At 30.5% G+C, this 13,909-nt stretch overlaps 1 protein-coding gene across 1 annotated transcript in view; it reads right to left on the bottom strand.

The window, feature by feature from the left end:
• The window catches only part of LOC145328596 (uncharacterized), a 37,382-nt gene extending 24,339 nt beyond the window's left edge, over nucleotides 1-13,043 (bottom strand). Inside the window, exons 1-5 of the mRNA XM_080172339.1 lie at nucleotides 12,778-13,043; nucleotides 9,621-9,717; nucleotides 7,913-7,977; nucleotides 4,667-4,750; nucleotides 907-952 (exon numbers count right to left, since the gene is read on the bottom strand). Coding sequence (XP_080028465.1) covers nucleotides 907-952; nucleotides 4,667-4,750; nucleotides 7,913-7,977; nucleotides 9,621-9,717; nucleotides 12,778-12,798 — 313 coding nt within the window. The 5' untranslated portion in view covers nucleotides 12,799-13,043. The remainder of the gene's footprint in view (nucleotides 1-906; nucleotides 953-4,666; nucleotides 4,751-7,912; nucleotides 7,978-9,620; nucleotides 9,718-12,777) is intronic.
• Nucleotides 13,044-13,909: the final 866 nt, after the last annotated feature.

Below are 13,909 nucleotides of genomic sequence, written 5' to 3'. Positions count from 1 at the left end.
ACGTGAATGGATTAATGAATGGATGGATGGATAGATGAATGGACATTTATAAAAGATGGAACACAATGATATGTGGCAGGATGGATATATAAAGATTGATAGACTTTGATATGTAAATGGATCGCTAAATAGACGTATGGATGGATGTATAAATACATAGTTGTCTATGTGGAGGATTGGTTAAGTAGGATAGATGAATAAATATATCGATAGACTATGATATATCAAAGAATATATACATGGATAGAAATGTAATAGATATTACATGTAGGTGGATGGATGGATAGATAGATAGAAAGATTGGGAATAAAGAATGATATATGTATATACCCATGATGATAAACAAATTTACTCCTTTTGTAAATTTTAATTACTTTTGAAATGTTTGAACACTCCAAGTTTTTAACCAATAAATTTAAATTCAATAATACAAATATAAGCCAAAGTTTTTAAGCTGACAAATAAAATTATGGGTACCAGCATAATTTTTAGTCCAATATCCCCTTCCGCCCTGGTTTAACTTTTTACGCATAAAAAGTCCCACATAAAAGAAACAAAATTATGCTTACAAGGTTAAAAAAATGCTAGATTACTGATAGACTGTAACTTATTAAGGTACTCAATTTTTACAAGCAAAGCTTTTCTATAATTAGCGTGAGTCCGTCCGTCCGTCCGAGACGGATAGCTTTTTTCAAGCCGTTTTTCGACAAACTTATTTACAATTTGGCTTCTACTCTTATACATTTATATTCTGATTATTCAGTTCTGACACTATACAAGTGTTGATGTCCGTTTGTCAACTTTCAACCAATAATTTTGATCTACTAAAGAGGTAATATTGTTTATCATCAATGACATCAATTTATCGTCCATTGTCTTGTTAAAAAAAAGATTTAGTAACAATACCTTCATATTCTCCATTTTCAAGACCATCTTTAGCATCTCGTACTTCCTAAATAGATATAAAGTTTAAAAATAAAGTCATATGTTATTACAAATAATAAGATAAATATTTCTTAAGAACAATGCACCATAAATCAAATGATATATAATCTCAAAAACACAAATATAATTTAGATAAAAATAATGCAACCACAATGGATATATTATTCCTTGGATCTTACACCAGATTTTCATGTTCTAATGAAGTGAAACTTGTAGCAGGCAAAAAACGACGATTTCCCTCCATTTACCCCATCCTGTCCCCCCTCTACTGGATTAACGAACTGACCAATAAATAGGCTAAATTGAAGATAAATGACCCTGTCAATATAATAACGTATATCCACTATCTCTTCATAGCAGCCGAAAATAAATACTTACTGGTCCTAACACAGGTTTCCTGTTTATTTTATCCAATTAGTAGGTACTAATTAGATAAAAGATAAATCAATAAATCCATTCTAATTAGAGCTTGCTATGCTTTTATTTTCAATCCTTATTATAATAAAGTAACAGTATGTGTGTTTGTCTATTGTCTGTCAGTTTGTTTGTTCCAAAGGATCTCGCTAACCGCTGAACCGATCGGTGTCTCATAGGTCACGGGAAGGTTTATAACTATTTTGGGGGAGGGTACCACCACCCTCCTAAGAGAAATCACAAATAAATCAATTTTTTTTACGTAAAGACTTGAACGCAACATAGAAAGTTTACGTATTATTTAAAAAACAAGGATGACAACATCCATAAAAGCGAAGCACTGAAACGGTAGGACAAACGGACATTAATACTTGTATAGTGTCTGAACTGAATAATCAGAGTATAAAAGTATAAGAGTCGAAGCAAAATTGTAAGTAAATTTGTTGAAAAACTGCTTGATACAGGATAATGTTTATGAACATGCTTACATTTTTAGGACCTGATTATAGAGTTTCTTCGCTTATAACATTGTTCTTTGTTGTCCCAGGAATCAATATACCAAAAATCAGATCAATCGGATAATTAGATCACATAAAAATTTGTTGTTAAATAAGAAGAAAAATCAACATGTTTGAAATGGACTTACGGACATTCTGGTAATGATTATAGAGTTGCTACGCTGTCTAAATCGTACCTAACTACTACAGGAATCAACATGCAAAGTTTGAAATCGATAGGCCAATTCTTACATGCCTAAATTACCGAATAAAAGCTATCTATCTCGGACGGACGTACGGACGGACCGACCCTAATTATAGAAAAGCTTCGCTTTTAAAAAACATTTAAAGTGCCACTAGAGGCCTCTAGGGTGCGTAGCCGCTAGTTCTGTATAAAGCGCTGGAAATAACAACTTGATCTTAAAAATTGAAACTGTATAGAAGAATAAAAAGATGGAACTTTCATGTTTTATGCATTATTGATTTGGTTGTTGTCAAGCGATAAACATTGCTAGATTTTACTTTTGTATACATCACTTTCTTTTGTCTTCTATACGCGTTAAAAGTCAAAATAGTGTTCAAAATTAGAGAGGGAATGGGTTAAATAACTGTAAGTTTAAGTCACAATCCAATCGACCCTGTACTGTTTCATTTGGTCTTTGAATACAAACCAAAAGCGTCGGGAATATTATCACAGCTACGTCGTTACACAAGAGCAGAAAGCAATTTGCTAGAAGACGAAAAAGGTCGATAACACTGGACCTAGATAGTTGTCTGGGTTATACATCTATATTTATACATTTATTGGTTAAACAATGTATAACTATGTAAAAAGTATTCCACTAACTAAGCCCTAAGAGCCCTTTAGGGTCCTTTAACAATAAAGGTACTAAGAAAGAGAGGGAATGTCTGATTGAGCCAATAGGAGAATCGCATCGGAATTTACATTGGATCTCATTGGTTGAAATTGTGTACACATTTTGCTACGAAGGCATGTTTTTTTTTCATTTCATACATACATAAAAGTCAGCTGTAAACAGTATATTTTCTTAGTAGAAAGCTTTGCGGAATCAGAATTAATTGCCCAAAAATTTCGTTTAAATTTGAAAGCTTAGTAACGAGGTGGATTCTTAAAAAAAAAGTTAGGCTGGCTACTCGCTGGTGAGGCAAAATTATTTTTGTGAAAAATCCTCCAAAATCGAATAAAAAAATTTACAAAAATTAAATAAAATCTTAAAGGGTTATTAACATATGATTTTGTTTAATTTTTGTAGATTTTCAATGTGCGTTTGGATGATTTTTCACAAAAATTATTTTGCCTCACTATCGAGTAGCGAGTCTATAATTTCTTAAGAATCCACATCAGCTTGAGTCGAAAGTAAACAATACTTTTGTCTGCTAGAAATGTTCCTTCTTAGATCTGATGAAAAAAGGGTTCATAATATGCTTCTATTCTTCTATTTCTATTCCTTTAACCTTAGAGAGAGAGAGAGAGAGAGAGAGAGAGAGAGAGAGAGAGAGAGAGGGGGAGGTTTGCTCGATAATCTTTTTATATCGGTGTCCTATAGTATCAGGAAAAAATATGTATTAACATGTTATTTTCAAGTCAGCAAAACTCTACAGGTACTACACAGATGCCTCAATTTTCCGGTAAAATTCAAGGGTCTTTAAAAGTCAAAAAGCGGCATTGGTAAGCTAGTATCAATGTTTTTTCGTGTTTGAGCAAAAAATGATCAAAAGAATATTCAGTTTTTTACAAGTAAGAAACGTAACTGATTTAACCTGGATTTTGGATGACCTGTATCTGCCAGTATGAATGGATCCAAAACTTTTTTCGTAAACATAATCTAATGCTCAATTTTGGTGGGAAAACACTTCCTTTAAAGTTTAAAGTTATATTGAACAAAAAAGGGAAATATGTATGGGACAATCCGATTAGTATGTGTAAAATTCAACAACAACAAATATTTTCATATTTTGCATTGAACTTGAAACCCTTTCGTGTATGTAATTTATGTTGCTACATGGGAGACTATTATCTTTAAAAAACTAAAAAAAAACACAATAAGAATAAAAAATTTACGAATCTATTTAAATTACAATTAATTATATTTTGGATCTAAAAAGTTACAATAAAAATTCACCAGACAGAGAACAAACATAAAATTGGTATCAAGGAAGTTCAAGGGGGAGAGATTCACCCCGATTACTCTCCCCCTCCGAAAAAAAAAACACATTTGGTGTTGGTAAGCCACACTCAAATTGTGAAAATATATTACAACAGAGTATCCCTTTAGATATGTACATATGAAATTTGGTGTTGTTTGACTATTATTTTAATCAGTCAAGTGGAAAGTCCAAACTTTTTATTAATTTCTAAATAATAATCATATATGTGATTGCGTGGTCAAATAGATAGATACATTTTTATCACATAGATAAATAGATAGATAAATAGACACATCTATCTTTATTACTAATTTGGTAGCGTACCACAACCCTCCAGAGGGAAATCGCCCAGAATTACCTCCACCCCCCCCCCATCCCCTACCATCTCAAATGGCCCTAAATGACATACACATTACACAATACACATTACACATAGATAAGGAGATACATATGTAGATAGGTACTTTTTAGTTATGTGGATAGATATACCTAGGTACTTGGACCTCAAAGGGTGGAAATAAAGGAATGTTTATCCCCCTCAAATTTTGAAACACCCCATTTACCCCACTAAAATTTTTAAAAATACATTAGATTACCCCGTCAAACGATTGAAACATCTTATTTCACCCCCCTATATTTACCTGGGGTAACACACGAGCAATTTCTTTGATTCCCTCTCTTTTCTTCTTCAATTTTCTTATACTGTTTTTCTGCTCACGGGCAATCTAAAATAATATGTGTGTCTGTGTGTTCCGAAGGATCTTGCTAACCGCTGAATCGATATAGTTCTCCTTTAAATGTAGCTTCTCATATGGCCAAGGAATGTTTGAGTTTTGATAAAAGCAAGATTATCAAAAAAAAATTGAACAAAATAATATTAAATTTAATTTTCAAATTCAGCATAATTTGTAAATAAATCACTAAAAATGACATTGTTATATCAAATTATATCCAATTAATATTAGCCATGAATCATTTTGTTTTGGAGGGGGTTAGGTGTTAAAATTGACAAAAATACAATCCTTTAAAAATATTTTTCTTTTTATAAAATTATACTTAATTAACCTATTGTGCTAATTCATTTAGCAAAATGTCATGTAATACATAGTAAGTCAAGGATATCACAATGAAAGATAAATTAAATTTAGATTTTTAACCAAATACATAGTTTTTTTGCAATAATTTTTGTTCTCCGATTAGAATTAATCACATTATCTTCCATTGGCATAAAAAATCAGCCGCCTATCTTAAAAAACAACAGAGAAAATGGATTTCCATCATAGCGTTACGGACGGGTAGGCAAATGGAATTATAGAGTAGCTTCGCAACTAAAAAAGGAAATCATGACATCAAGTTTTTAATTCTCTTTGTCTCTTTGATATGTTATTTCAAAATTGTGATAACCATTAAACTTATGAAATTAACTGAACTCGGAAGCTGCTAAAAATACAGAAATTTATATAGCCGCAGCCACGCCACATGCAACCGAACCAATTAACAATTCATCGGCTACTAAGAATTATTATTAATTTGGATTGTAGCAGGTATGAGATAAAAAGATCAATGGGAAAGGGGGGTCGGAATTTTTTTTTTAATATATCTGTTTATCAATAAAAAATTTAAAGACGATGAATAATGGTCTTTTAGCCCTTTTGACAAAAAATGGATCGATCTGACTATCTTTTACTATAAAGCTTATTATAGGTTTTTAACTATTTTTTGGGAAGGGTACCGCTATTATTCCGATAAAAATCGCACATAGAAAAATCACTGCTTTTTTTTGAAAGATTATGGTCCATGTTTTCCCTCTATACGTGACTTCAAGGATAAGAACTGGATTATTTTAAAGATGTGTAATGAATAATAATACTAATGACCTTCAACATTGATTTAGTCAAAGCATGTAAAAATACGTAACTGTAGATTTCAATTCATAATCCTCAAAATTAATTATAATGTATCACATTATCAAATCACAACAATCTACTCTATGTTTTAGTATTTTTTACTTTGGAAATTTTTCTTGCGAGGATTAAGGAACCCACCCACAAAATATTTCAAAAGTTTTCTTGTAAGGAGAACCATATAGGTCCAAACACACAAATACACAAAAAAGACATCATGTTACTTCTTCATTTAAGGATTTATCTTTCTCCAAAATCCTACCCTCTAATTTTCAAAATAAACACGGAAAAAACTTAAATTAGTATTAATTATTGTTTAACGTTATGCAAAAGCATATGATACGACATATGCCTTCTTTATTTTGTATTCTTGTAATGAAAAACAAGGATAACAATATTCATTAAAGCAAGGCTCTAGAAACAGAACACTAGCCCTTGGAAAGTGTTAAAATTTAAAACAGAATAACAATTAATAATTGTAAAAGGTAAAATCATCATTTATAAATGGACCTACGGATTTTTAAGATCTATCCGCGGAAGTACGGACGGACATACTCTAATTTTAGAAAAGCTTCGCTTTTAATAAAGCTAATCTTTTACTAGTTATTTGTAGATTAATTTCTTATTAATGACCCACCCTCACATTAAATTAAATAATATTCCGGAAGTAGGAAAAATTATAATCATTAATTAATCCCATTCATTTACTTACATTAAAGATACACTCTGCTTTTATGGAATATTTTAATTTTGTATAGACCATCTACTCAACATCAGGGTTTTGTTCGTACGTACGTCCATAATATAAAGTTACGAAAAATGCCTATGACTATATAGAGACCCAAAATAAAAGAGCTGAACAAAAATATCATGATTGGTGATTTGTTGACAATACATACAAGCAAAAAAGAAACTTTTAGTAATTGGATAATCGATAATTGGATTTTACACCAGATTTTCATGTACTCTAATAAAAAAAGATTTAAAAGAGGATAAAAATAAAAGTTTGAAAGATTTAAAAGAGGATAAAAATAAAAGTTTGAATGTCCTCTTAATTATAACTCATATTTACTTTGTAATTTAACTAATATTTTATTTTTGCGCGTGCACCTTTAATTTTACCACAAAAAAACAGGGGATGACAATGGCCGATTAATTAATGTACATCCCCAATGACTTTCCCCTTCTGGAGATTAAAATTAGTGGTTAAAACGTTTGGACGAAAATAGCCCTATGCTTTCAAAGCATTACCAACTTTGTTTTGTATTGCTTTATTCAAGAACAAATATTTGTTTAGACTTTATTAGATTACTAGTGGTTAGGCTGCAACCCTAACATTTCATAATTTTGTATTCAAAGGAAGAAAAAATATCCTAAAACCATCCCAAACCCTATATCTAAACATAAAATAGCCTAAAACCAATCTGGAACCTATGTAATTGTAAAGCTACCCTTAAATGGAGAAATTCATCGCTTCAGCATTTAATGAAATCTTAAGCTTCATAAAAAACATGCTTCCCAGGACCCAACAATTTTGTTGTAAGTTATTACTTGATTCTAAATTCGATTATTTGTAATTAACTGACTACAAAAATGAAAGAAATTTTAAAGTTGCAACTGCCTTCCCCCTGTAAAAATGAATAAAAACAATAACCCTCTAATGATAAATCTATGTACATAATGATACATATGGTACAGAAAAATGTTAGATTAATTAAAGGCCATGTAACAAATAATATACGTTTTTGCCATTTATATGAAGGGATAAGGCAAAGGAGATGAATTTATGTACTTTCCATTTCTAATGATTAAAATTATTGGTTGAAAAGTTTGGAAACTGCTAGATTGAATCTACCAATTAAGATTCAATAAAAGTATTTAAGTTTTTGGGTCAACGACTGCAAGAAAGTTATTATAAAACTTTTTGTAACATTGTAATTTACAGTTTAATATCCCCTTCTTCCTTGAAAATATTAATCTTACCTTTCCCTTACTACCCCTGCGGGCATTCAGCTTTGGAGTGGAGCCTCGTTTTGTCCTTCGTATTTCTAAAATCAAAAGTTAATAATTAGAAGATTTTAAAAAATTAAGAATGGTCGATTTTTATTCCTTTTCATATCCGCTGGATTAAAACATTATAGGTTAATTTCAGTTTTGTTAGCCTAAACTTTGGCACGTCGGGCCAACAAAACTGTTCTTTATCTAATACTTTTTCATACTTCCATCCATGGAAAACTGTCTATAATACAATACACGATGTGATATATAGAGTAACTTTCATAATTGATGCCAAAATTTTAAATACTAATCTCTGTAAATATTAGAAATAAGGAAATAAAATACTTTTAAAATTCAAATATTTGGTCGGAAGTAGATCAGAACCAAAAAAGTATTAAATTCTAAAATATTTCCTAACAAGGACATTTGTGTCAACAGGGCTCGGCAGCGGCGCCTTAGCCCACTGTAATCCTAAGTGAAAAAATCAACCTTTTACCATTTTAAAAATCAGCTGGAAGTTTAATCATTACTCAAAAAATGTCAATTCCCTCTAACTAGAACAGTAAATTGTCATACAGTAACCATTTTAGAATGCTTGCTTTTATTAATCGTGTGTATTGTTTAAACAACAAAAGCTTCTAGGTGCTAACGGGGATTAACTGTTGGTTGTTCGGAGTAGCTGCGCTTTACTAAAATGAATTAAATTCTAAATTATTTCCTAAATGTGTATAGTCCTACTAAAATGTGCCAAAAAACGTCCCAATATTTCAATATTTTTTTGGTATTCATTGCATATCAGAAAAGTGATTCATTTGGTGTTTTTCAAGGATATGCAAGATTCTTTTAATGTATGAAAATATTTTTTGATATAATTTTAAGAATCACAAACCTCGATAAATCGATGTACGATAAGATTTACATAATAAGATATCCGCTTCTGTATATTAAATGGTTTTTAAAAAACTAGATTTGTTTTATATTTAACAAATTCGAGATACAATAATAGTTATTTCTCGCATCGTATTATAAACGGCTTTCCGCGGATATAGAATGTACAATTATAATATTAAAACCAGTTTTTTTTAGCCCCGAGGTGCCGAAGGCACCGGCTAAAAAAACTGGTTTTAATCTTATGATTGTACATTTTTATATTTGTAGAAAGCTGGATATAATACGATGCTAGACATAGTTTTTTCGTATGAATGAGAACCGGTTCCTATCCACCGGATTCGAATGAATACGAGAAGGATAAATAAAAGATTTTATTTAAAACCGTGTTAATAAAACTTTGGGTACCATTATAATTCACAGTATAAATGTCCCTCCATTAAAAAGTCTCCTATTTTAGTATAGGTTAAGTAAGTTTAATTTTTCCTAAGCCTGAATGGTATAAAAAATACCAGATTTTTTGTAAAAAAAAAGGCCAACATCTCTGCTCAATAATTAAGCATAGTTATATATCGCATTGTATTATAAAAAAGCTTTCCCCGGATTGAAAAATGAAAAAAAGATCAAGTCCAGGACCTATAACAAATAAACTAGGATTAAATTAATGATTTTAATTTTATTATTCGTAAAAAAATTGTCTATATCACGATATGATACATTATTTTCAATGTGGCTCCAAACCGATTCTAATCCAGCGGATATCAATCGGTTTCAAGGGCCCATACTGGGGGTAAAACTGTATTACCTTCTCTCGCAGCCTCCTCTTCGATTTCATTTGTCCTTGGTTTTGCCCGTCCAAATAAACTTCGTTTACCCATCTTCGCCACTCCTTTCTTACCACCCTGAAATAGATAGATACATATCAATAAATGGGTAGATGAATAAATAGATAGATCAATAAATAGATAGATACACCAAGACAGATGAATATGTATAAATGGATAATAGATAGATGGATAGATGGAGAAATGGATAGATTAATCGACGAACAAGTGGCGATATAGATGGATAAATGAATATATATATAGTTAAATGTATAGATAGATAAATAAATTACAAGGTAGACAAGCAAAACATATCGACAGAAAAATAGACTGATAGATTGATAAATACATGCATAAATGATATATAGATAGATAATTATTTATGAAAAAATAAATAGAATGAATAAATAGTTGTAAGGAAAATAAATAATAAAATAGATAGTTAGGGGATATAGAATAGATTGTGATACATAGCTCGACTAAGATAGCTGGATGCATGGACACTTAATAGATAGACGGATAAATAAATGTTTAGATAATCAGATAAATATAAAGATAGATAGATAATTAGCCGATAGTTAATAGATAGTCATTAAAAAAGAAACGTATTATAAAGCCTTTTTAACTATTATTTAATACTTATATAACTTTTGTTTAATGAAATCTTCCAATTTTTAACATTTACAAAACAGCCTGCTTTATTGCATCAAGATCCATGACAGATCTACATATATAGGAAATAAATGTCTATATATGAGCTCAAGTTTTCCAAGCAATAAATGTTTAAAACTTATAGTGCTCCAATAATCTGTAATAAACTCTCATTGACCAGAACAATAAGACCCATTATTTTACTGTATGAAGAATAAATTCATTTTTTTTATTTGATGTTGCTATTTGAATTATATTGAAGTATTAAATTTCTATCCATAAAACAGATAATTTAAATCAATAATATAGTAAATAAAAGAAAACTTAGTTTTAGAATAAATTGATACTAGCGATACGTGCGTAATGTGGTCAGATATTGAACTAAAATTTAACAGTTAACTGAACATTTTAACCCTTTCAGGACAATAATTTGAAATAAAAAATATTAAGATCCGAAAATAGTTTAAAGAAAGGAATCGTCAGGGAGAAGATAATGGAAGAATAGGGTTAATTAAATAAAACATTAAAACATAAAACATTAAATAAACCTAGCCAATAGCGAGATAATTATATCGAGCCCAACTCTAGTAGTAGATATTGATAAAAATGATGATAACAACGATAAATAGCGAAGCATGAAATTATAAAAAGATATCACGAAGGAAGCATAAAGAGTAGATGCTTAATAATCTAACTGTAAAAATCTGACTAAATATAAATCATGAAAATAAAACCGACTTGTTCTTACATCTAAAAACACAAAAATCCATTAGAAATTTCAGCCGTCTATCTTGAAAGGGAGACGAGAAATTTACGTTTCCAACTAAATGTGTCATACGGACAGACGTATATTTCGAACTATAGAGTACCATTGATTCTAAATGATTTTAAAGAAACATACAAAGGGGGTAAATAAGTAAAACTTAAAATATAAGATTAATTAATAATGAAAACATATGTATATAATTAATATTTTTTGTTATTGGTTTTTTTTTAGAGTAATACTTACTTATTTCATAATATCAATAGTATTACCTATATAGTGACATATCTATATCTAATCAACAAATGGTTTTTTCAACATATGATTCTTTTAGAAACAAGACCAGCTATTTTCATTAATAGAGCAGCCAAAACTGTTTCAAGTGGAAAATGGACAATAAATCAATGAATGAATGTTATCATCCTATTAGTTAAAGAAATAACTGTTTTTAATTTGTCCGTTAAAATCTCACAAACCACTGAACATGGGATGGTTTTGAGCTATTTAGTTTTTAGCTTAAATTATTAGGATAGTTTTAGTCTATTTTTCTGCATTATTTTCGAATGAAGATCTCCTAGATTGTCTTTTAAAATTTCGATAACAACAGAACCAATTGAGTTCTTCATTTTAGGAAAGTTTTGTATGGCCCTTGGTTGGATTTAGGCTATTTTTCATCTTTCTCTTCAAATACAGAGAGAAATTGAACAGCCGGACCTATCAACCAACCAATACACAAACACGTATAGACATTTTTATAATTAAAGATTTGCTGCGCGTCTGGTAATTAATAAAATATTAATTAATTTCCAAAAAGATACTTAACATTTGATAATTTTATTATTTTGACATATCTAAATTAATCAAAAAAATAATTAATAATGTTACTTCATAACTTGGAAGGGTGTCATAACTTAAGCCGTCAACAAAGATTCCTACTCCTGCTATGTCCGATGCGAGACATTAGAGCAAGAGAAATGCATTGGCCCAAACCAGGCGCAACGCAATATTATAAATATTTAGAACATCTAGGCAAAAGTCATAAAATCAAAGAGTTGGCTATCTGTTAGGTGGTAATGAACCTAATACCCCGGCCAAGTGTTTGGACAGAAAAGGAGATACTAGTTCCTCTTAGTCATCCTTGGTTGCTGAACCTGACGTTAAAGTGTCATGGACAACAGAGCTGGATCTTTAAATAATTTTAGTGGTGAGTCAGATCGGGGTGAGCCGAATTTCAGCCAATCACAGCGCGGCATTTCATAAAATGTCGTGCACTTATTGGTGAAAAGTTGGCTCGGTCCGATCTGGCTCACCACTAAAATGATTTAAAGATCTAGCTCAGGCTAGGCAAAAAAACTTTGAAAACTAAGAAGAACAGTAAAGTCTAGTATATATTTTAAAGATTGACAATCATGACAATTTTTATAGCTAAGAATTAATGTATGAAAAGTTTCCCTTCTTAGGAATGTGGAGCCAAAATGAACTTTAAAAAAAATGTTATCCTTATTTTAGATAATGGTAGGTTAGGTAAAGGTTATAAGAGCACCGCAGAAATTTAGAATGGACAAATTAGAGCTCAGGGTTGGGTAAATATTTATAAAACAATATCTAACTTTAATAGCAGCCTAGAAAATCACGTTCAACCTCAAGGAAGCAATGTAATTAAAGAGTAGCTTTGCTTTTAAACAAAATGATTTTGACCTAATAATATTAACAAAGAAACTTACCCAAGCTGCGAAAAAGGGCATTTTGGGGTTAAATTTCTTTAATTTCTTTTGTTGAAGAAAAGTTATTTTCTCACTTTTCTTTATTCACTATTTGTTATATATAAACATGCTTTATTTCACTCATTGTTAATTTTAACTAAAATATATCAAACATTTTTATGATGTTTTGTTATTTGTTAATATTTTTCAAATTTATTTAACCACACACGTTCATGTCATATTTTAATTTAAGTATTTCTTTCTTTACTTTTTTATCCTTCTTGTCACTTTTTAATAAAGGGCATTTTAGGATAAATGTATGCACTAATTTCTAATTATAAAACAAGGAATTTTATGCCAATAAGAAGAGCAAAAGCATTAAATCTATAACAATTTTGAAAGAAAAATTATCAAGGAAACTTTTACACTTTTAAAGGCCTGTATGATTAATTAGAAAGGCATTTAAGTAAATTAAACCTTTTAATCTTAAGCGATTCATAAAAAAATAAGTAGTTTTATAACATGTCATATAACAGAAAAACTGCAGCCAATTTTAAAATGATAGACAGACTTACGAACATACTCTTGTTTTAGAGTTTATGCAATAGCATCCATAAATTTATCCAAAAATACACAATTTCACTACATTTAAATTTTAAATTCTTCTATGATAATTCGGAGAGCGATAGAAAACTACTAAAGATGCTTAAACCATAGAGACATTGAAGTTTCTGAGAGAGAGAGAGAGAGAGAGAGAGAGAGAAAGAGAGAAAGAGAGAGAGAGAGAGAGAGAGATAGAGAGAGAGAGAGAGAGAGAGAGAAGAGAGAGAGAGAGAGAGAGAGAGAGAGAGAGAGAGAGAGAGAGAGAGAGAGAGAGAGAGAGAGAGAAGGTCAGTAGATATATGAGTAACATAGGAGGGAGGGGGGAGAGGAGTATTTAAAGGGACTTGAACGAAGGAAAGCAAGGAATCGTAAAGCGCAGCGAATACGTCAAACGTCCCCCCCCCTCATCCTCCCTTTTAAACAGATGAATAAATAAATGCGCGGTCGGGTCGCTGAGGTTACTAATTAAAGGCGACGGACTAATTTAACTAAGAGGACACTCCTATATTTATTTTTAAGTATTTTTTAAAATGATAAAGTGTAACCAATT

The sequence above is a fragment of the Acartia tonsa genome, chromosome 9, assembly GCF_053477335.1.
Source record: "Acartia tonsa isolate MP-2025a chromosome 9, ASM5347733v1, whole genome shotgun sequence".
Lineage (NCBI taxonomy): Eukaryota > Metazoa > Arthropoda > Copepoda > Calanoida > Acartiidae > Acartia > Acartia tonsa.
This window is presented reverse-complemented; position numbering and strand designations above follow the sequence as displayed.